This window comes from Sebastes fasciatus, chromosome 19 (assembly GCF_043250625.1).
Source record: "Sebastes fasciatus isolate fSebFas1 chromosome 19, fSebFas1.pri, whole genome shotgun sequence".
NCBI classification, from domain to species: domain Eukaryota; kingdom Metazoa; phylum Chordata; class Actinopteri; order Perciformes; family Sebastidae; genus Sebastes; species Sebastes fasciatus.
The window spans coordinates 743311-758150 of NC_133813.1; the positions used below are offsets into that span (position 1 = coordinate 743311).

General features: G+C 43.1%; 1 protein-coding gene across 2 annotated transcripts in view; it reads left to right on the forward strand.

Moving 5' to 3' along the window:
* Positions 1–2050: 2050 nt before the first annotated feature.
* The window catches only part of xpo7 (exportin 7), a 31815-nt gene continuing 19025 nt past the window's right edge, over positions 2051–14840 (forward strand). For both annotated transcript variants that reach the window (XR_012591755.1, XM_074618600.1), the window contains exons 1-10: positions 2051–2168; positions 10980–11126; positions 11472–11565; positions 11689–11855; positions 11945–12010; positions 12635–12739; positions 13838–14003; positions 14162–14235; positions 14346–14465; positions 14551–14697. Coding sequence is in view for 1 of the 2 variants with exons in the window: in XM_074618600.1 (XP_074474701.1) it covers positions 2136–2168; positions 10980–11126; positions 11472–11565; positions 11689–11855; positions 11945–12010; positions 12635–12739; positions 13838–14003; positions 14162–14235; positions 14346–14465; positions 14551–14697 (1119 nt within the window). In the remaining variant the exon portion in view is untranslated. The remainder of the gene's footprint in view (positions 2169–10979; positions 11127–11471; positions 11566–11688; positions 11856–11944; positions 12011–12634; positions 12740–13837; positions 14004–14161; positions 14236–14345; positions 14466–14550; positions 14698–14840) is intronic.

Genomic DNA, 14840 nt, shown 5'->3' on the forward strand with positions numbered 1-14840 from the left:
TTCCAGATGCTGGATGGTGGATGGTTGTTGGTTGTTGGTTGATGGTTGTACTGAGTGTCTGCTGCCCTCCAGAGGTCTCAGTCAGGAACTACAACACCACCTTTAACACTTTATAATGATTTAAAACACGATGCTCCTCCTGCTGCTGGAATGTAACTGAGTACATTTACTCAGGTACTAGTAGTACTCTGAGTTACTTATAAGACTGATCTCCAGCTCAAATATAACGTCCTGATTTTACATTAATACCTGATAAATAATAATCTAATGATGTAATATATACTAGTACAACAGTCACAGTTTAATACTGCAACTACGTTTTACTGATTATACTCAAGTACTTTTACTGTAACAGAGTATTTTTTACGGTGTGGTATTAGTATTTTTTTACAGTAACAGTATCTTTTACAGTGTGGTATTAGTATTTTTTTTTACAGTAACAGAGTATTTTTACAGTGTGGTATTAGTATTTTTACTGTAACAGAGTATTTTTTACAGTGTGGTATTAGTATTTTTACTGTAACAGAGTATTTTTTACAGTGTGGTATTAGTATTTTTACTGTAACAGAGTATTTTTTACAGTGTGGTATTAGTATTTTTACTGTAACAGAGTATTTTTTACAGTGTGGCATTAGTATTTTTTTACAGTAACAGAGTATTCTTTACAGTGTTGTATTAGTATTTTTACTGTAACAGAGTATTTTTTACAGTGTGGTATTAGTATTTTTTACAGTAACAGTATTTTTTACAGTGTGGTATTAGTATTTTTTACTGTAACAGAGTATTCTTTACAGTGTTGTATTAGTATTTTTACTGTAACAGAGTATTTTTTACAGTGTGGTATTAGTATTTTTTACTGTAACAGAGTATTTTTTACAGTGTGGTATTAGTGTTTTTTACTGTAACAGTATTTTTTACAGTGTGGTATTAGTGTTTTTACTGTAACAGAGTATTTTTTACAGTGTGGTATTAGTATTTTTTACTGTAACAGAGTATTTTTTACAGTGTGGTATTAGTATTTTTTACTGTAACAGAGTATTTTTTACAGTGTGGTATTAGTACTTTTACTGTGACAGAGTATTTTTTACAGTGTGGTATTAGTACTTTTACTGTAACAGAGTATTTTTTACAAATAGCCAAATAGAAGAGACCTGACTAGAACCTCTGACTGAGAATATTATAGAATTTATAACCTCCTGAATATCTGTTGATCACAGCTGTTTAGGTTTGTTTGTTTCTTTTACTTATTATTATTAATAAAAATAATAATAATAATAATAATATTATCCTGAACCTGTGATTTACCTGTAACTTAGACTATTTCCTGAAACCTCCTGTATATGTTTGTTTCTGTTACTGTTGCTTATATGTTTGTGTTATTAATATTGTTCATGTTGAAAATAATAAACGATAAATAAATGTATTGTTATAGTTATTTGGTGTGAAACCCTTTGTGTTGTCAGTCAGGAGGCTGTCTTTATTAGCATTATTATTATTATTGTTATTGTGTAAAATAATAAAGCATAAATAAATATATTGTAGACTATTTCCTGTAACCTCCTTTATATGTTTTATTATTATTATCATTATTGCTTAAAATAATAAAGTTTAAATAAATATGTTGTTGAATAGTTTCTTTGTTGTTGTTGTTGTTGTTGTCCTCAGGCTCTCTCTCTGTAGTAGTACCGTGTCTCTAGAGGCGCTGTCTCTGTCTCGCTGCAGAGCACTAAGCCGGGGAGTGAGTGGTGTAGTACTGTGTCTCCTCCAGCAGGAGGCGCTGTGTCTAGCCTCCACTAAGCGGGGGAGTGAGTGGAGAGGTGCTGTAGTGGTGGTTGGTTGTAGTACCGTGTCTCCTCCAGCAGGGGGCGCTGTATAGAGTTGGTGTAGTACCGGGTCTCCTCCAGCAGGGGGCGCTGTATAGAGGTGGTGTAGTACCGGGTCTCCTCCAGCAGGGGGCGCTGTATAGAGGTGGTGTAGTACCGGGTCTCCTCCAGCAGGGGGCGCTGTATAGAGGTGGTGTAGTACCGGGTCTCCTCCAGCAGGGGGCGCTGTATAGAGGTGGTGTAGTACCGGGTCTCCTCCAGCAGGGGGCGCTGTATAGAGCTCTCTAAGCGGGGGAGTGAGTGGAGAGGTGCATGAAATGGAGAAAGATGGCGGATCATGTGCAGGTGAGCAGGATTCATGTTTTAGTGACGGGCTGTTGATGCTCCCGCTGCTGGGAGAGGAGGAGGAGGGAGAGGAGGCGAGGGGAGAGGGAGAGCAGGCTGACAGAGGACCGGAGGACCAGAGGCTTAGAGAGACCCGGTAGACCGGAGAACGCGCTCTGTTGACGGCCCACTGGACCAGCCTGCTGGAGGCTAGCTGCTAGCCGCTGAGGGCTAGCCTCTGTGTTAGCGGGTTAGCCGGGCTGGTGGAGGGGTTCTCGGCTCCAGACCGTCAGCAGCAGCCGGTAACCTCCGGGATGATCCCCGGTGTCGGTGCCGGTGTCCCGCAGCGCTCCACCGGAGAACGGAGAGACTCAGTGAAGTAAACAACAAGAGAGAGAGGAGGCTAGCTGCTAGCTGCTAGCTGTCAGGCTAACAGCTAGCATCACGTTGGTTCTAAACACAGAGCCGTTAGCTGCTAGCTGTTAGCCGTTAGCAGCTAGCTGCTAGAGAGACCTGAGGACCCGGATGTTTACATGTTAATGTATTGTCCTGTTATGCTACAGCTAGCCTCTAGCTAGGCTATGCTAATGTTAGCTATGCTATGCTAGCGTTAGCTTCAGTCTCTTCCCGCCCGAGTCAGTTTGAAACCTGGTTCTGGTTCTGGTTCTGTTAACTGTTTGTCTGGATGGGTAACTCGGGTCAGTGCCGGGTCGCTGCTGTGTTGGCTGCTGGAGGCCGTGTGAGCGGAGGCGACCCGGGTTCTGTATATCTATCTAACTGCTTGTTGATGTTCTGCTGGGTCAGCTAGCTGTTAGCTGTCTCAGCTAGCAGCTCAGCTAGCTGCTGCTGGTCTGCTGGTCTGGACACATGTTGGATCAGTCAGAGAGGACTAACAGCTAGACTCTGATCTGCTGCTGCTCCATCACACTGAAACACAGAACCACACTGAGACACACAGAACCACACTGACACACAGAACCACACTGACACACAGAACCACACTGACACACAGAACCACACTGAGACACAGAACCACACTGACACACAGAACCACACTGAAACACACAGAACCACACTGACACACAGAACCACACTGAGACACACAGAACCACACTGACACACAGAACCACACTGACACACAGAACCACACTGAAACACAGAACCACACTGAGACACAGAACCACACTGACACACAGAACCACACTGAAACACACAGAACCACACTGACACACAGAACCACACTGAAACACAGAACCACACTGAGACACACAGAACCACACTGACACACAGAACCACACTGACACACAGAACCACACTGAAACACAGAACCACACTGAGACACACAGAACCACACTGAAACACACAGAACCACACTGAAACACAGAACCACACTGACACACAGAACCACACTGAAACACACAGAACCACACTGAGACACACAGAACCACACTGAAACACACAGAACCACACTGAAACACACAGAACCACACTGAAACACACAGAACCACACTGAGACACAGAACCACACTGAGACACACAGAACCACACTGAGACACACAGAACCACACTGAGACACACAGAACCACACTGAGACACAGAACCACACTGAAACACACAGAACCACACTGAAACACACAGAACCACACTGAAACACACAGAACCACACTGAAACACACAGAACCACACTGAGACACAGAACCACACTGAGACACACAGAACCACACTGAGACACACAGAACCACACTGAGACACACAGAACCACACTGAGACACACAACCACACTGAGACACAGAACCACACTGAGACACACAGAACCACACTGAGACACAGAACCACACTGAGACACAGAACCACACTGAGACACAGAACCACACTGAGACACAGAACCACACTGAGACACACAGAACCACACTGAGACACACAGAACCGGCTCTCTGCTCTCTGTTAGTGGCTTATAGCTATCTATAACTACATGCTGCATGTTATTGTTGTAGCTCTGCATGCTGCTAGCAGCAGGGGCTCATATGAAGACTAGTAGTGACTTTATATTAATAACATCCTGAATCAGACACACAGAACCACACAGAACCAGCTCTCTGTTAATGTGTTATAGCTGAGTAACAGCTACATGCTGCATGTTATTGTTGTAGCTCTGCATGCTGCTAGCAGCAGGGGCTCATATGAAGACTAGTAGTGACTTTATATTAATAACAGACTCAGAGTCACAGGAGCAGCTGCAGATATCAACCAGATGTATATGAATCTAGTATAAATAAAGACTGTTGTGTTGGGCTGTAGCAGCAGAGAGATGTAGATACTAAACAGATGTATGAATATAGTATATATTGCCTGTGTTGTGTCGGGGCTGTAGCAGCAGAGAGATGCAGATATCAACCAGATGTATGAATATAGTATAAATAAAGACTGTGTTGTGTCGTGGCTGTAGCAGCAGAGAGATGCAGCATCTCTGTCATTGACACTGAGACAGTTTGGACCGGATCCAGAACCAGCTGTATTATATGGCTTTTGTCTCATGAGCTGCACAGACACGATCGTGATCTGATTGTTAAAGATATTCTTGAATAAAGTCATCATTTTCATCCCCTTTATAATACTAATATTGATCTTTTTTCATTGTTATTATTATACATAAATATGCATCACATGATGAAGATGACACTAGATATTCTGTCATGTTTAGGGCTATTTTATTATCATTAATCAGATTTTTTCCTCTAAGGCTATTATTGTTTTATTTATAAAATGTCAGATAATTGTGAAAACAAATTGTGATTTATCTCTGAAATGTCTTTTTTTAATTCGACCAACAGTCAAAACCCCAAATATATTCAGTTTACTATGTTATAAAACAGAAAATCAACAAGTTGTCACATGTTAGCAGCTGGAACCTGTAGGCCTACAGACTGGTATTTATTTAATTTAAAAATAAGTTATGTGATTAATCAACTCAGATTTAATTTTTAATCAATTAGGGCTGATTTGAAAGCTTTGACTGTTGCCATGGTAATCAGCCTCCAAATCACTATTTGAATGCTTCATTTTTAAATGTATTTTTTAAAATGTAATATTAAAGTATAAATCTCAAAATAGCCCATGAAATAAGCAATATACAGTATATAAAATAAAAAAACGAAGATTTCAAATACTGATTTGGAGGTCTATTGCCATGGCAACGGTGGAAGCCTCGAAGCCTTCAGGTCAGCTCTAGATAATTGTGATAAATTGTCTTTTTTCATAACTCAGAGTCCTCAGATGTCTCTCTCTTTTTTTTTTATCTGACCAACATTTAAAAGCCTAACTATATTCAGTTTATTATGTTATAATACATGAAAATCAACAAGTTGATCACATGTCAGCAGCTGGAAGCAGCACAGTCTGGTATTTATTTACTTTAATAATAACTTATATGATGAATCAACTCAGATTGAACTTTTTGTCTATCGACTAACTGGGCTTCGAACAGTCATATCTGTCTGACAATAACTAATATTAATGTTGAATATGAATAATAAATAATGCTGTGGGATTATTCCTTATTATTACAATGTTATAAAATTAAGAGAAATCAACACATTGTTATATTTGAGCAGCTGGAAGCAGCACAGTTTGGTTTTTATTTGCTTTAAAAATAACTTGTGTGATTAATCAACTCAGATTTAATTTTCTGTTGATCGACTTATCAATGAATCCAAATGTATTCAGCTGTAGCTTATCTTTACAGGTGTTATTGAACTGTTCTGAACTCTAGCATCACATCGTGAGGGATGATGCAAACTATTATTATTGTTATATATTCTGTCTCTGGAAACTATAACTGAAATGATCAAACCATCAACTGATCCACAGAAAACAAATCGTCAACTACTGTAATCATTTATGAATCATAATGTTTCCAGAGCAGCTCCTCTGGTTCTCTCAGATCTGAGGACTTGTGTTTCTCTCTTGTATTTTACGTATAGGTGAGAGAGGATGATGAAGCCGTATGAAGCTTTGGGGCTGCGTGTGATTATTAAATCTGTAATGCTTTTGTTCAGAAGTGCTGCAGTAATAATTATACAGATCTAGATCTAAAATCTTCTGGCTGACATATTAATGTACCTTATTGGTGTAGTTCTGTCCCAGAATGACGATGTGATGTTACTGGAGAATGATATTCATTAAATTAGATTATTACTTTTATTACATTATAACTTGGTATCAGGTGGAAATGTTCTCAAAGTGATGATTATGTTGTTTCTAGTGAACATCTCCATATTCATTCATTATTCTCAACTGTCAAACTGAATGAAGCATCAGCAGTCTTCTTCTCTTCTCTAATATCACAGTGTAATATATATATACACACATATATATATATACTGTACATATATATATATATATATATATATATATATATATGTATATGTATATGTAATATCACAGTGAAATTAATTTATTTGGACTGTTGGTCGGACAAAACGGGACATGTGAAGACGTCTTCTTGGACTCTGAGAAACTGTGATAGACGTTGTTTTTACTGTTTTCTGACATTATAGAGATGAAACGATGAACTAACTGTAACATGTGTTCATGTGCAGATGAATAGAACAGAATAGAAATATATATATTATATATTATATATAATATATATATATAATATATATTATATATAATATAAATAGAATAGAAAGCTTTATTGTCATGGTATTAAATAGAAGGAGATTCACAGTGACCACTTCTGGTCAGAGCTTTAAAACAAATACTTGACCAGACTAAATGAGGCAGATAAAACATAGAACAGGTCAAACACACACAGTTATAAAGCAAATAAAACAGGTAGAGTAGATGTAATAAATAAATATAAACAGAGTTATTACACTAGAGGTATAAAATAGGTCAAATAGATGTACTGTAAATGGAGGTAATGGCACTTGTGAAATAGGAGGTAGAGTAGATGTAATAAATAAAATGTAAACAAAGGTAGTAGCACTTGAGGTATTTATTGCATCAAAGGATATATTGCACAGTCCAATGTTTTTCACATTCAGTGAATCGATAATGAAACTAATCTTTATTATCAGCCATAAATGTAAAACCTGAACATAAAAACATCTTGAAGAGGTTTAACTTCTGCTGTGCCCTTTAACTCTAAATGGATAGCTATATATCTATATATAGAGATATAGATATATAGATATATAGATATATAGATATATAGATATACACACACACACACACATATAGCGTCCAATGCTGGGAAGTGAGGCGATCCCTCGCCATAAGAAACGCCCCTGTGGACACGAACCATTACAATCAAACATTTCTACTATGTACAGACTTGATCTGAATTTATGGACACGTTAGTGATTATTTTCATTATATTGAAAATGAGGTTATATACTGAAGAGGCAGTGAGTCTGCCAGCGCTGCATCACCTGAGTGAGGAATCCACACAAAACCACATGTATGGACGGAAAATGGCAGATTCAAATGTAGAAAACCAAACACACGCACGTGTGGGTGTGTGTGTCTGCGTCTGCGTGTGCGTCTGTGTCTGCTGTCAGGCTGCACACGTCCCAAATAAAAATACTAGTTGGTTTGATTTTAAAAATAGAAACCAGAAACCATCTGTCAGCTGGCAGACAGCGTCCTGGGAGCAGGAGGACAGCAGCTGAGAGGAATGAATGAATGAATGAATGAGTGCAGAGCTCCGTGTTATCAACATCAGTCCTTTCTGTGAATCAGTTTACAATAATAATAATAATCCCGACTGCTCCAACATTTAGTTAGTTCTCCACATTATTCTGTAAATCATCATATTGATGTTTCCAGGTTCTCTTCTTGGTCTGACATGATAGTAAAGAGTTTATAGATGTCATGTTGGGCTCCAGGATACTGTGATGGTTCCTGATAGACCAAACAATCGAGAAAATAATCTGCAGATGAATTGATAATGAAGATCATATTTGTAGCCCTCCTGTAACGTGAAAAACACACAAACCTGCTCCGTCTTCGTCTCGTTCTGGTCTCATCGTCGTCCATTCATTTCTGATAACGGACACCTGGTCGCTGTCGGCCATGTTCCCTCAGTGACGGCTGATATGACCACATGCAGTCGTCATGATGCCAAAATTATGACTTCGATATAGGGATGCACCGATACCACTTTATTCAGACCGAGTGAAGGACTTACATCTGGGTACTCTCCGATACCGAGTACCGATACGAGTACTTCTCTGTGCCTAAAGAGCCTCGTTAACAGCCAGCTGGAGGCTGTGAGCGACACACGGCAGGCTGGGGAGTCCCGCATACGAGGCGGTGCGCTGCCACCGGCTCTAGGTCGGCTTGGAAAGGCTCGGGGGGAAGGTGGCTCACGGCCGCAGCTTTACGGCGTTCCCCGCCTGGACCTCACCGCACCGTAAACAAAGTGCTCGCTGCACCCTCTCTCCCCGCCGGGGAGGGACGGGGGCCCCTGCTCCCGGTGCGACTGTCCACCTGGGCGGACTGTCCTCAGTGCGCCCCGGCCGCGTCGTGCCCCCAGATCGGGGCTCGGCCCAGGTAAAAGGCGTCAGGGGTCTGCTGCGATGTCGGCAACCCACCCAACCCGTCTTGAAACACGGACCAAGGAGTCTAACGCACGCGCGAGTCAGAGGGTGACGCAAACCCCCGTGGCACAATGAAAGTGAGGGCCAACGCACTGAGGTGGTGATCCCGGCCCAGCGGGGTCCCAGCATCACCGTAAAGTGGTATCAGTGCCGCTGTATCGGAGCCGTTTTGTGAGTACGAGTACATGAGCACAGTATCAGACCCGATACTGGTATCGGTATCGGTGCATCCCGACTTCGATACGATACCCTGCCTAAATATCTGGATACCGATACTGAAATGATACCGCAACAAAAATCTACAACATCAGGAAAAGTAAAAGAATAATAGTCTGTCACTGAAAGAGATGTTGAAGAACACACGGAAGGAGCAGAGCCTTCTGTAGTCCGTCTTCAGAACATTGTAGTTTCATCACGGCAGACTGACGTCACTAACATCCACCGCCGTAACATCATCATCACGGAGTCTAGTGGAAGAGCAGACAGGTTCTCTGAACACCACGGTGTCTTCTCCTGAGTCCTTCTGAAGTCTCCTTCTCATCTCTCCTTGACCTCATGATGTTCTCCATCCAGGTCAAGGAGAAGACGTTAGGAGAAGACGTTAGGAGAAGACGTTAGGAGAAGACCTTAGGAGAAGACGGTAGGAGAAGACGTTAGGAGAAGACGGTAGGAGAAGTGGTTAGGAGAAGACGTTAGGAGAAGACGTTAGGAGAAGTGGTTAGGAGAAGACATTAGAAGTGGTTAGGAGAAGACGTTAGGAGAAGTGGTTAGGAGAAGACGTTAGGAGAAGTGGTTAGGAGAAGACGTTAGGAGAAGACGGTAGGAGAAGTGGTTAGGAGAAGACGTTAGGAGAAGTGGTTAGGAGAAGACGTTAGGAGAAGTGGTTAGGAGAAGACGTTAGGAGAAGTGGTTAGGAGAAGATGTTAGGAGAAGACGTTAGGAGAAGTGGTTAGGAGAAGACGTTAGGAGAAGTGGTTAGGAGAAGACGTTAGGAGAAGTGGTTAGGAGAAGACGTTAGGAGAAGACGTTAGGAGAAGTGGTTAGGAGAAGACGTTAGGAGAAGTGGTTAGGAGAAGACGTTAGGAGAAGTGGTTAGGAGAAGACGTTAGGAGAAGTGGTTAGGAGAAGTGGTTAGGAGAAGACGTTAGGAGAAGTGGTTAGGAGAAGACGTTAGGAGAAGTGGTTAGGAGAAGACGTTAGGAGAAGTGGTTAGGAGAAGACGTTAGGAGAAGACGTTAGGAGAAGTGGTTAGGAGAAGACGTTAGGAGAAGTGGTTAGGAGAAGACGTTAGGAGAAGTGGTTAGGAGAAGACGTTAGGAGAAGACGTTAGGAGAAGTGGTTAGGAGAAGTGGTTAGGAGAAGACGTTAGGAGAAGTGGTTAGGAGAAGACGTTAGGAGAAGTGGTTAGGAGAAGACGTTAGGAGAAGTGGTTAGGAGAAGACGTTAGGAGAAGTGGTTAGGAGAAGTGGTTAGGAGAAGACGTTAGGAGAAGACGTTAGGAGAAGTGGTTAGGAGAAGACGTTAGGAGAAGTGGTTAGGAGAAGACGTTAGGAGAAGTGGTTAGGAGAAGTGGTTAGGAGAAGACGTTAGGAGAAGTGGTTAGGAGAAGACGTTAGGACATCATTTTTTGACTTTTCGACCGCAGCCCAGCAGAGTTTCCCATGATGCAACACTCGGTCATACTGTACCTGCTCCTCTCCCAGTAAACATATTGGACCCTGAACGCCTCACACTCCTCCACAATGGAAGCAGTGAACGCACCACCAGTAACCAGAGAAGACCCCCCCCACCCCCATCACCTCTTTAACCTGGCTGCCCTCCGTGTTGAATCTATCAACATGACTCAGCAGACTACTGAGCATGACTCAGCAGTCTGCTGCTGCCACATGAACGCAGCCTGATAATAGTAAACCTCTTTAACCGTGTGGACACGTCTCACCACACAACACGGTTACATTACAACTTATTTAAATTAGTAATTAATATGCAGATCATGTGCTTAATTCTGATTAATCATTTAGTTTATAATATGAATTGTGATTATTGTTCTGTTTATTGATTGTAATATTTGAGTGTTTCAGATGTTCTCTCTGGTTCTTCAGTCCTCATAGTGTAGTATTACTATACTAGTAGAGTATATTCTAGTATAGTTGTGTTGGGTCAGTCAGTGGAGCCTGCTGGTGACTGATAAGCCCGCTGTCTTCTTCTTCTTCTGTGGTTTATCTAGGGCCTTGCCCAGCTGGAGATCCTGTGTAAGCAGCTATACGAGACGACCGACACCGCCGTCCGACACCAGGCAGAGAAAGCTCTGGTGGAGTTCACCAACAGCCCCGACTGTCTCAGCAAGTGTCAGCTGCTGCTGGAGAGAGGCAGCGTGAGTACTTCTACACCACCCAATACTACTTATACTACATCTATACTACTACTATACTACTACTCTAATCAGCATTACGGTGCTCATCAGGCAGCGTGAGTAGTCCGTCAGTCACAGTGATGAGACACCACCCTACAGAACATATTCAACTAGTTAAACCTGTCCATGTCTCCAGCTGAAGGACGTCCCGTCGTTCCGGGACCAAAAGACTAGGATTGGGGAGGATGAAAATTCATTTTGGGACGAGAGTTGAAATAAAAATGCTGCAGCTCCTCTTCCTCACTACAGATGGTATTTAGATGAATGAATACATCTCCTAACGTGATATGTTCCCTCTGGTTGCAGTCATCGTATTCTCAGCTGCTTGCAGCCACCTGTTTGTCTAAACTGGTATCTCGAACCAGCAACCCTCTACCCCTCGAACAACGCATCGACATCCGTGAGTACATCTCCTCCTCCGGCATCACCGGTCTCCTCAGACCTGCTGCTGTTCTTCTCTCATGAAGCTGATGTTTGTTTGTTTGTTTGTTTGTTTGTTTGTTTGTTTGTTTGTGACGTCCAGGGAACTATGTGCTGAATTATCTGGCTACGCGGCCGAAGTTAGCGGCGTTTGTGACGCAGGCGTTGATCCAGCTGTACGCCAGGATCACCAAACTGGGCTGGTTCGACTGTCAGAAGGACGACTACGTCTTCAGGAACGTCATCGCCGATGTGACGCGCTTTCTACAGGTCTGTCTGTCAGTGTGTTTAATCATGTTGTTAATGATGTCATCACCATGATGATGATGATGATGATGATGTAACTGGTGTGTTAACAGGACAGCGTTGAACACTGCATCATCGGGGTCACCATTCTGTCCCAGCTGACCAATGAGATCAATCAGGTAGGTCCTCATTTTCTCCTTTGTAGCCCCGTTTCCACCAAGAAGTTCCTGGTAGTTTCAGAAAGTACTGCCCCAGACCCCAGGGCCTTTCGGGGGGTAAAAAAGGCCCCGGAACTTAATTTAGACTCTGGTCCCTGCAGTCGAAACGCAATGAGTTCCTCAAAAGGTTCCTGGTTGCAGGGAAGAGTTCCTGTACTTTCAGTAGTACTACCCCTCGACCAGGGCCTTTTTGGAGGTAAAAAGGCCCCACAACTTAATTCAGATTCTGGTTCCTGCAATCCCAACCCAAGGAGTTCCTCAAAAGGTTCCTAATTCTGTGGAAAAGTTCCTGCGGTGGAAACGGGGCTCTTCTCTCTCTATAGCTGGGTTTCCACCAAGAAGTTCCTGGTAGTTTTAGTCCCTTGAACCACTTTTAAAGGAACTAAAAGGTTCCTTCAGCCCACTGTTGAGACCTGCTGACATTAGACAGATTAGTCCACTGATGTATGAAAAAGTAACATGACTTGTTGGTGGTTCCTGGCCCCCACAGTTCCTCTAAAGGTTCCTGGTTCCTGCGGTGGAAACAGGGCTCTTCTCTCTCTGTGTTGTGTTGAAGATGTTGAACGTGGTCTGTTTTGTCTTCAGGCCGACACGACGCATCCTCTGACCAAACACAGGAAGATCGCGTCGTCGTTCAGAGACTCCTCCCTCTTCGACATCTTCACTCTGTCCTGTAACCTCCTCAAACAGGTACGTCTCCTTCACAGCCGTGCAGCAATGCATTCTGGGAGCGTGGGGCGGCGCGGTTTGAGACACGGGGGCGTCACGTCGCCCGCCGCTCCTCAACTGCCTGAAGTTGAAGTCTCGACTACTTTAAGTAAATCAGGGGCGTCCGGTTCCTCTGCAGACTCCAGAGGAACTTTAAACTAGCCGTTGATCTGAAGGAAAGACGGATTCATCGACTGATGGAGGATTTCTCTCAGGAGATGTTTTCAGAAACGTCTCAGTGAATTATTCTCATGATAGAAGAGAAGAAAGTTTCCAAACGAGCCGCCATGTTGGTTCTGGTTTGGAAGCTGAGAGCAGCAGCCCATCAGGTGTCCAACGCTGGGAAGAAGGGATGTCACCATACCAGACATCTAGTAGTCCATACCAATACCAGTGAATCTCCATGATTCTCCATCTATCCTCAGACTGCACTAGTTTAAATTCACTGACATGACATTTCACCGGGTAAAGACTCCCAGAGGTGGAACCAAGTCATTGTTTAGTAAGTCACAAGTCTGTGACTCAGACTGAGACACTGCAAGAGTTTATGGTGCTGTGATGGTTGGATCTGACATGGTGACCATCATCAAAGACTAAAACATCCCGGAGTCTGATCCCGGCGTTAACCAGAGATACCAATAATGATAAAACATACAGAGTTAGAGGATATTAAAGAAGTTAATCCCATTTTCTCTTTAAAGGTTCTCACGCAGAGAACAGCTGATTCTACCACCTCACTAAAGACTTTAACATAATCCCCCCCCACAGCAGATGTTTACAGCTTACTGTTGAGCTGCTGGAACAGAGAGGTGATAATGTGAGTTTATGACCCGGATCAGGAGTCAGATAAAACAACGGATTTAAAACCATCAGCTGTGATAGAGAACGTGTTAGAAAGAGCTCCTGGTAGCTGGTCTTCTGAAGGTGTTCTCTAGTAGAAAGAGCTCCTGGTAGCTGGTCTTCTGAAGGTGTTCTCTAGTAGAAAGAGCTCCTGGTAGCTGGTCTTCTGAAGGTGTTCTCTAGTAGAAAGAGCTCCTGGTAGCTGGTCTTCTGAAGGTGTTTCTCTCTGTTTGTTTTCAGGCTTCGGGGAAGAACCTGAACCTGAACGATGAGTCTCAGCACGGCCTGCTGATGCAGCTGCTCAAACTCAGCTACAACTGTCTCAACTACGATTTCATAGGAACTTCCACAGACGAGTCGTCAGACGACCTCTGCACCGTACAGATCCCCACGTCATGGAGATCAGGTACACGCCTCGGCGTTAGAGCACAGTCTCGTTACATCTTGTTATTCAACATGTTTCAGGTATTTCTGGATCCTGGTTGATGAATCAGCGTTATGATGTTATGATGTGAACATTTGAAGCTTTGTGACTGTTAAACTGGTTTTCTTTCTCTCTTGCAGCGTTTCTTGATTCCTCCACCCTGCAGCTCTTTTTCAATTTATATCATTCCATCCCTCCGTCCCTGTCCCCGTTGGTGAGAGACCTTCTTCATATATTACATATATATTATATTATACATGAGTAACAGGAGGAAGCCTCCAGGCTGAGACTCTGACTGCTGTGTTACTGTGTCTGTGGTTGCAGGTGTTATCATGTCTAGTTCAGATAGCCTCTGTCAGGAGGTCTCTCTTCAACAACGCAGAACGAGCTAAGTTTCTGTCTCATCTGGTGGACGGAGTGAAGAGGATACTAGCTAACCCTCAGGTTGGTAACGGGTTCATTCATCCTGCTCTGTGTTGTACTGGTTACCAGCTGGTTGTGTTGACGTTGGTGTTTAAACGTGTTCCAGTGTCTACCGGATCCCAACAACTACCACGAGTTCTGCCGTCTGCTGGCGAGGCTAAAGAGTAACTACCAGCTGGGGGAGCTGGTCAAAGTAGAGAACTACCCCGAAGTGATCCGCCTCATAGCCAACTTCACCGTCACCAGTCTGCAGGTGGGTGGATGGGTGGATGGATGGATGGATGGATGGATGGATAGATAGATAGATGGATAGATGGATGGATGGATGGATAGATAGATGGATAGATGGATGGATGGGTGGATAGATAGATAGATGGATGGATGGATAGATAGATG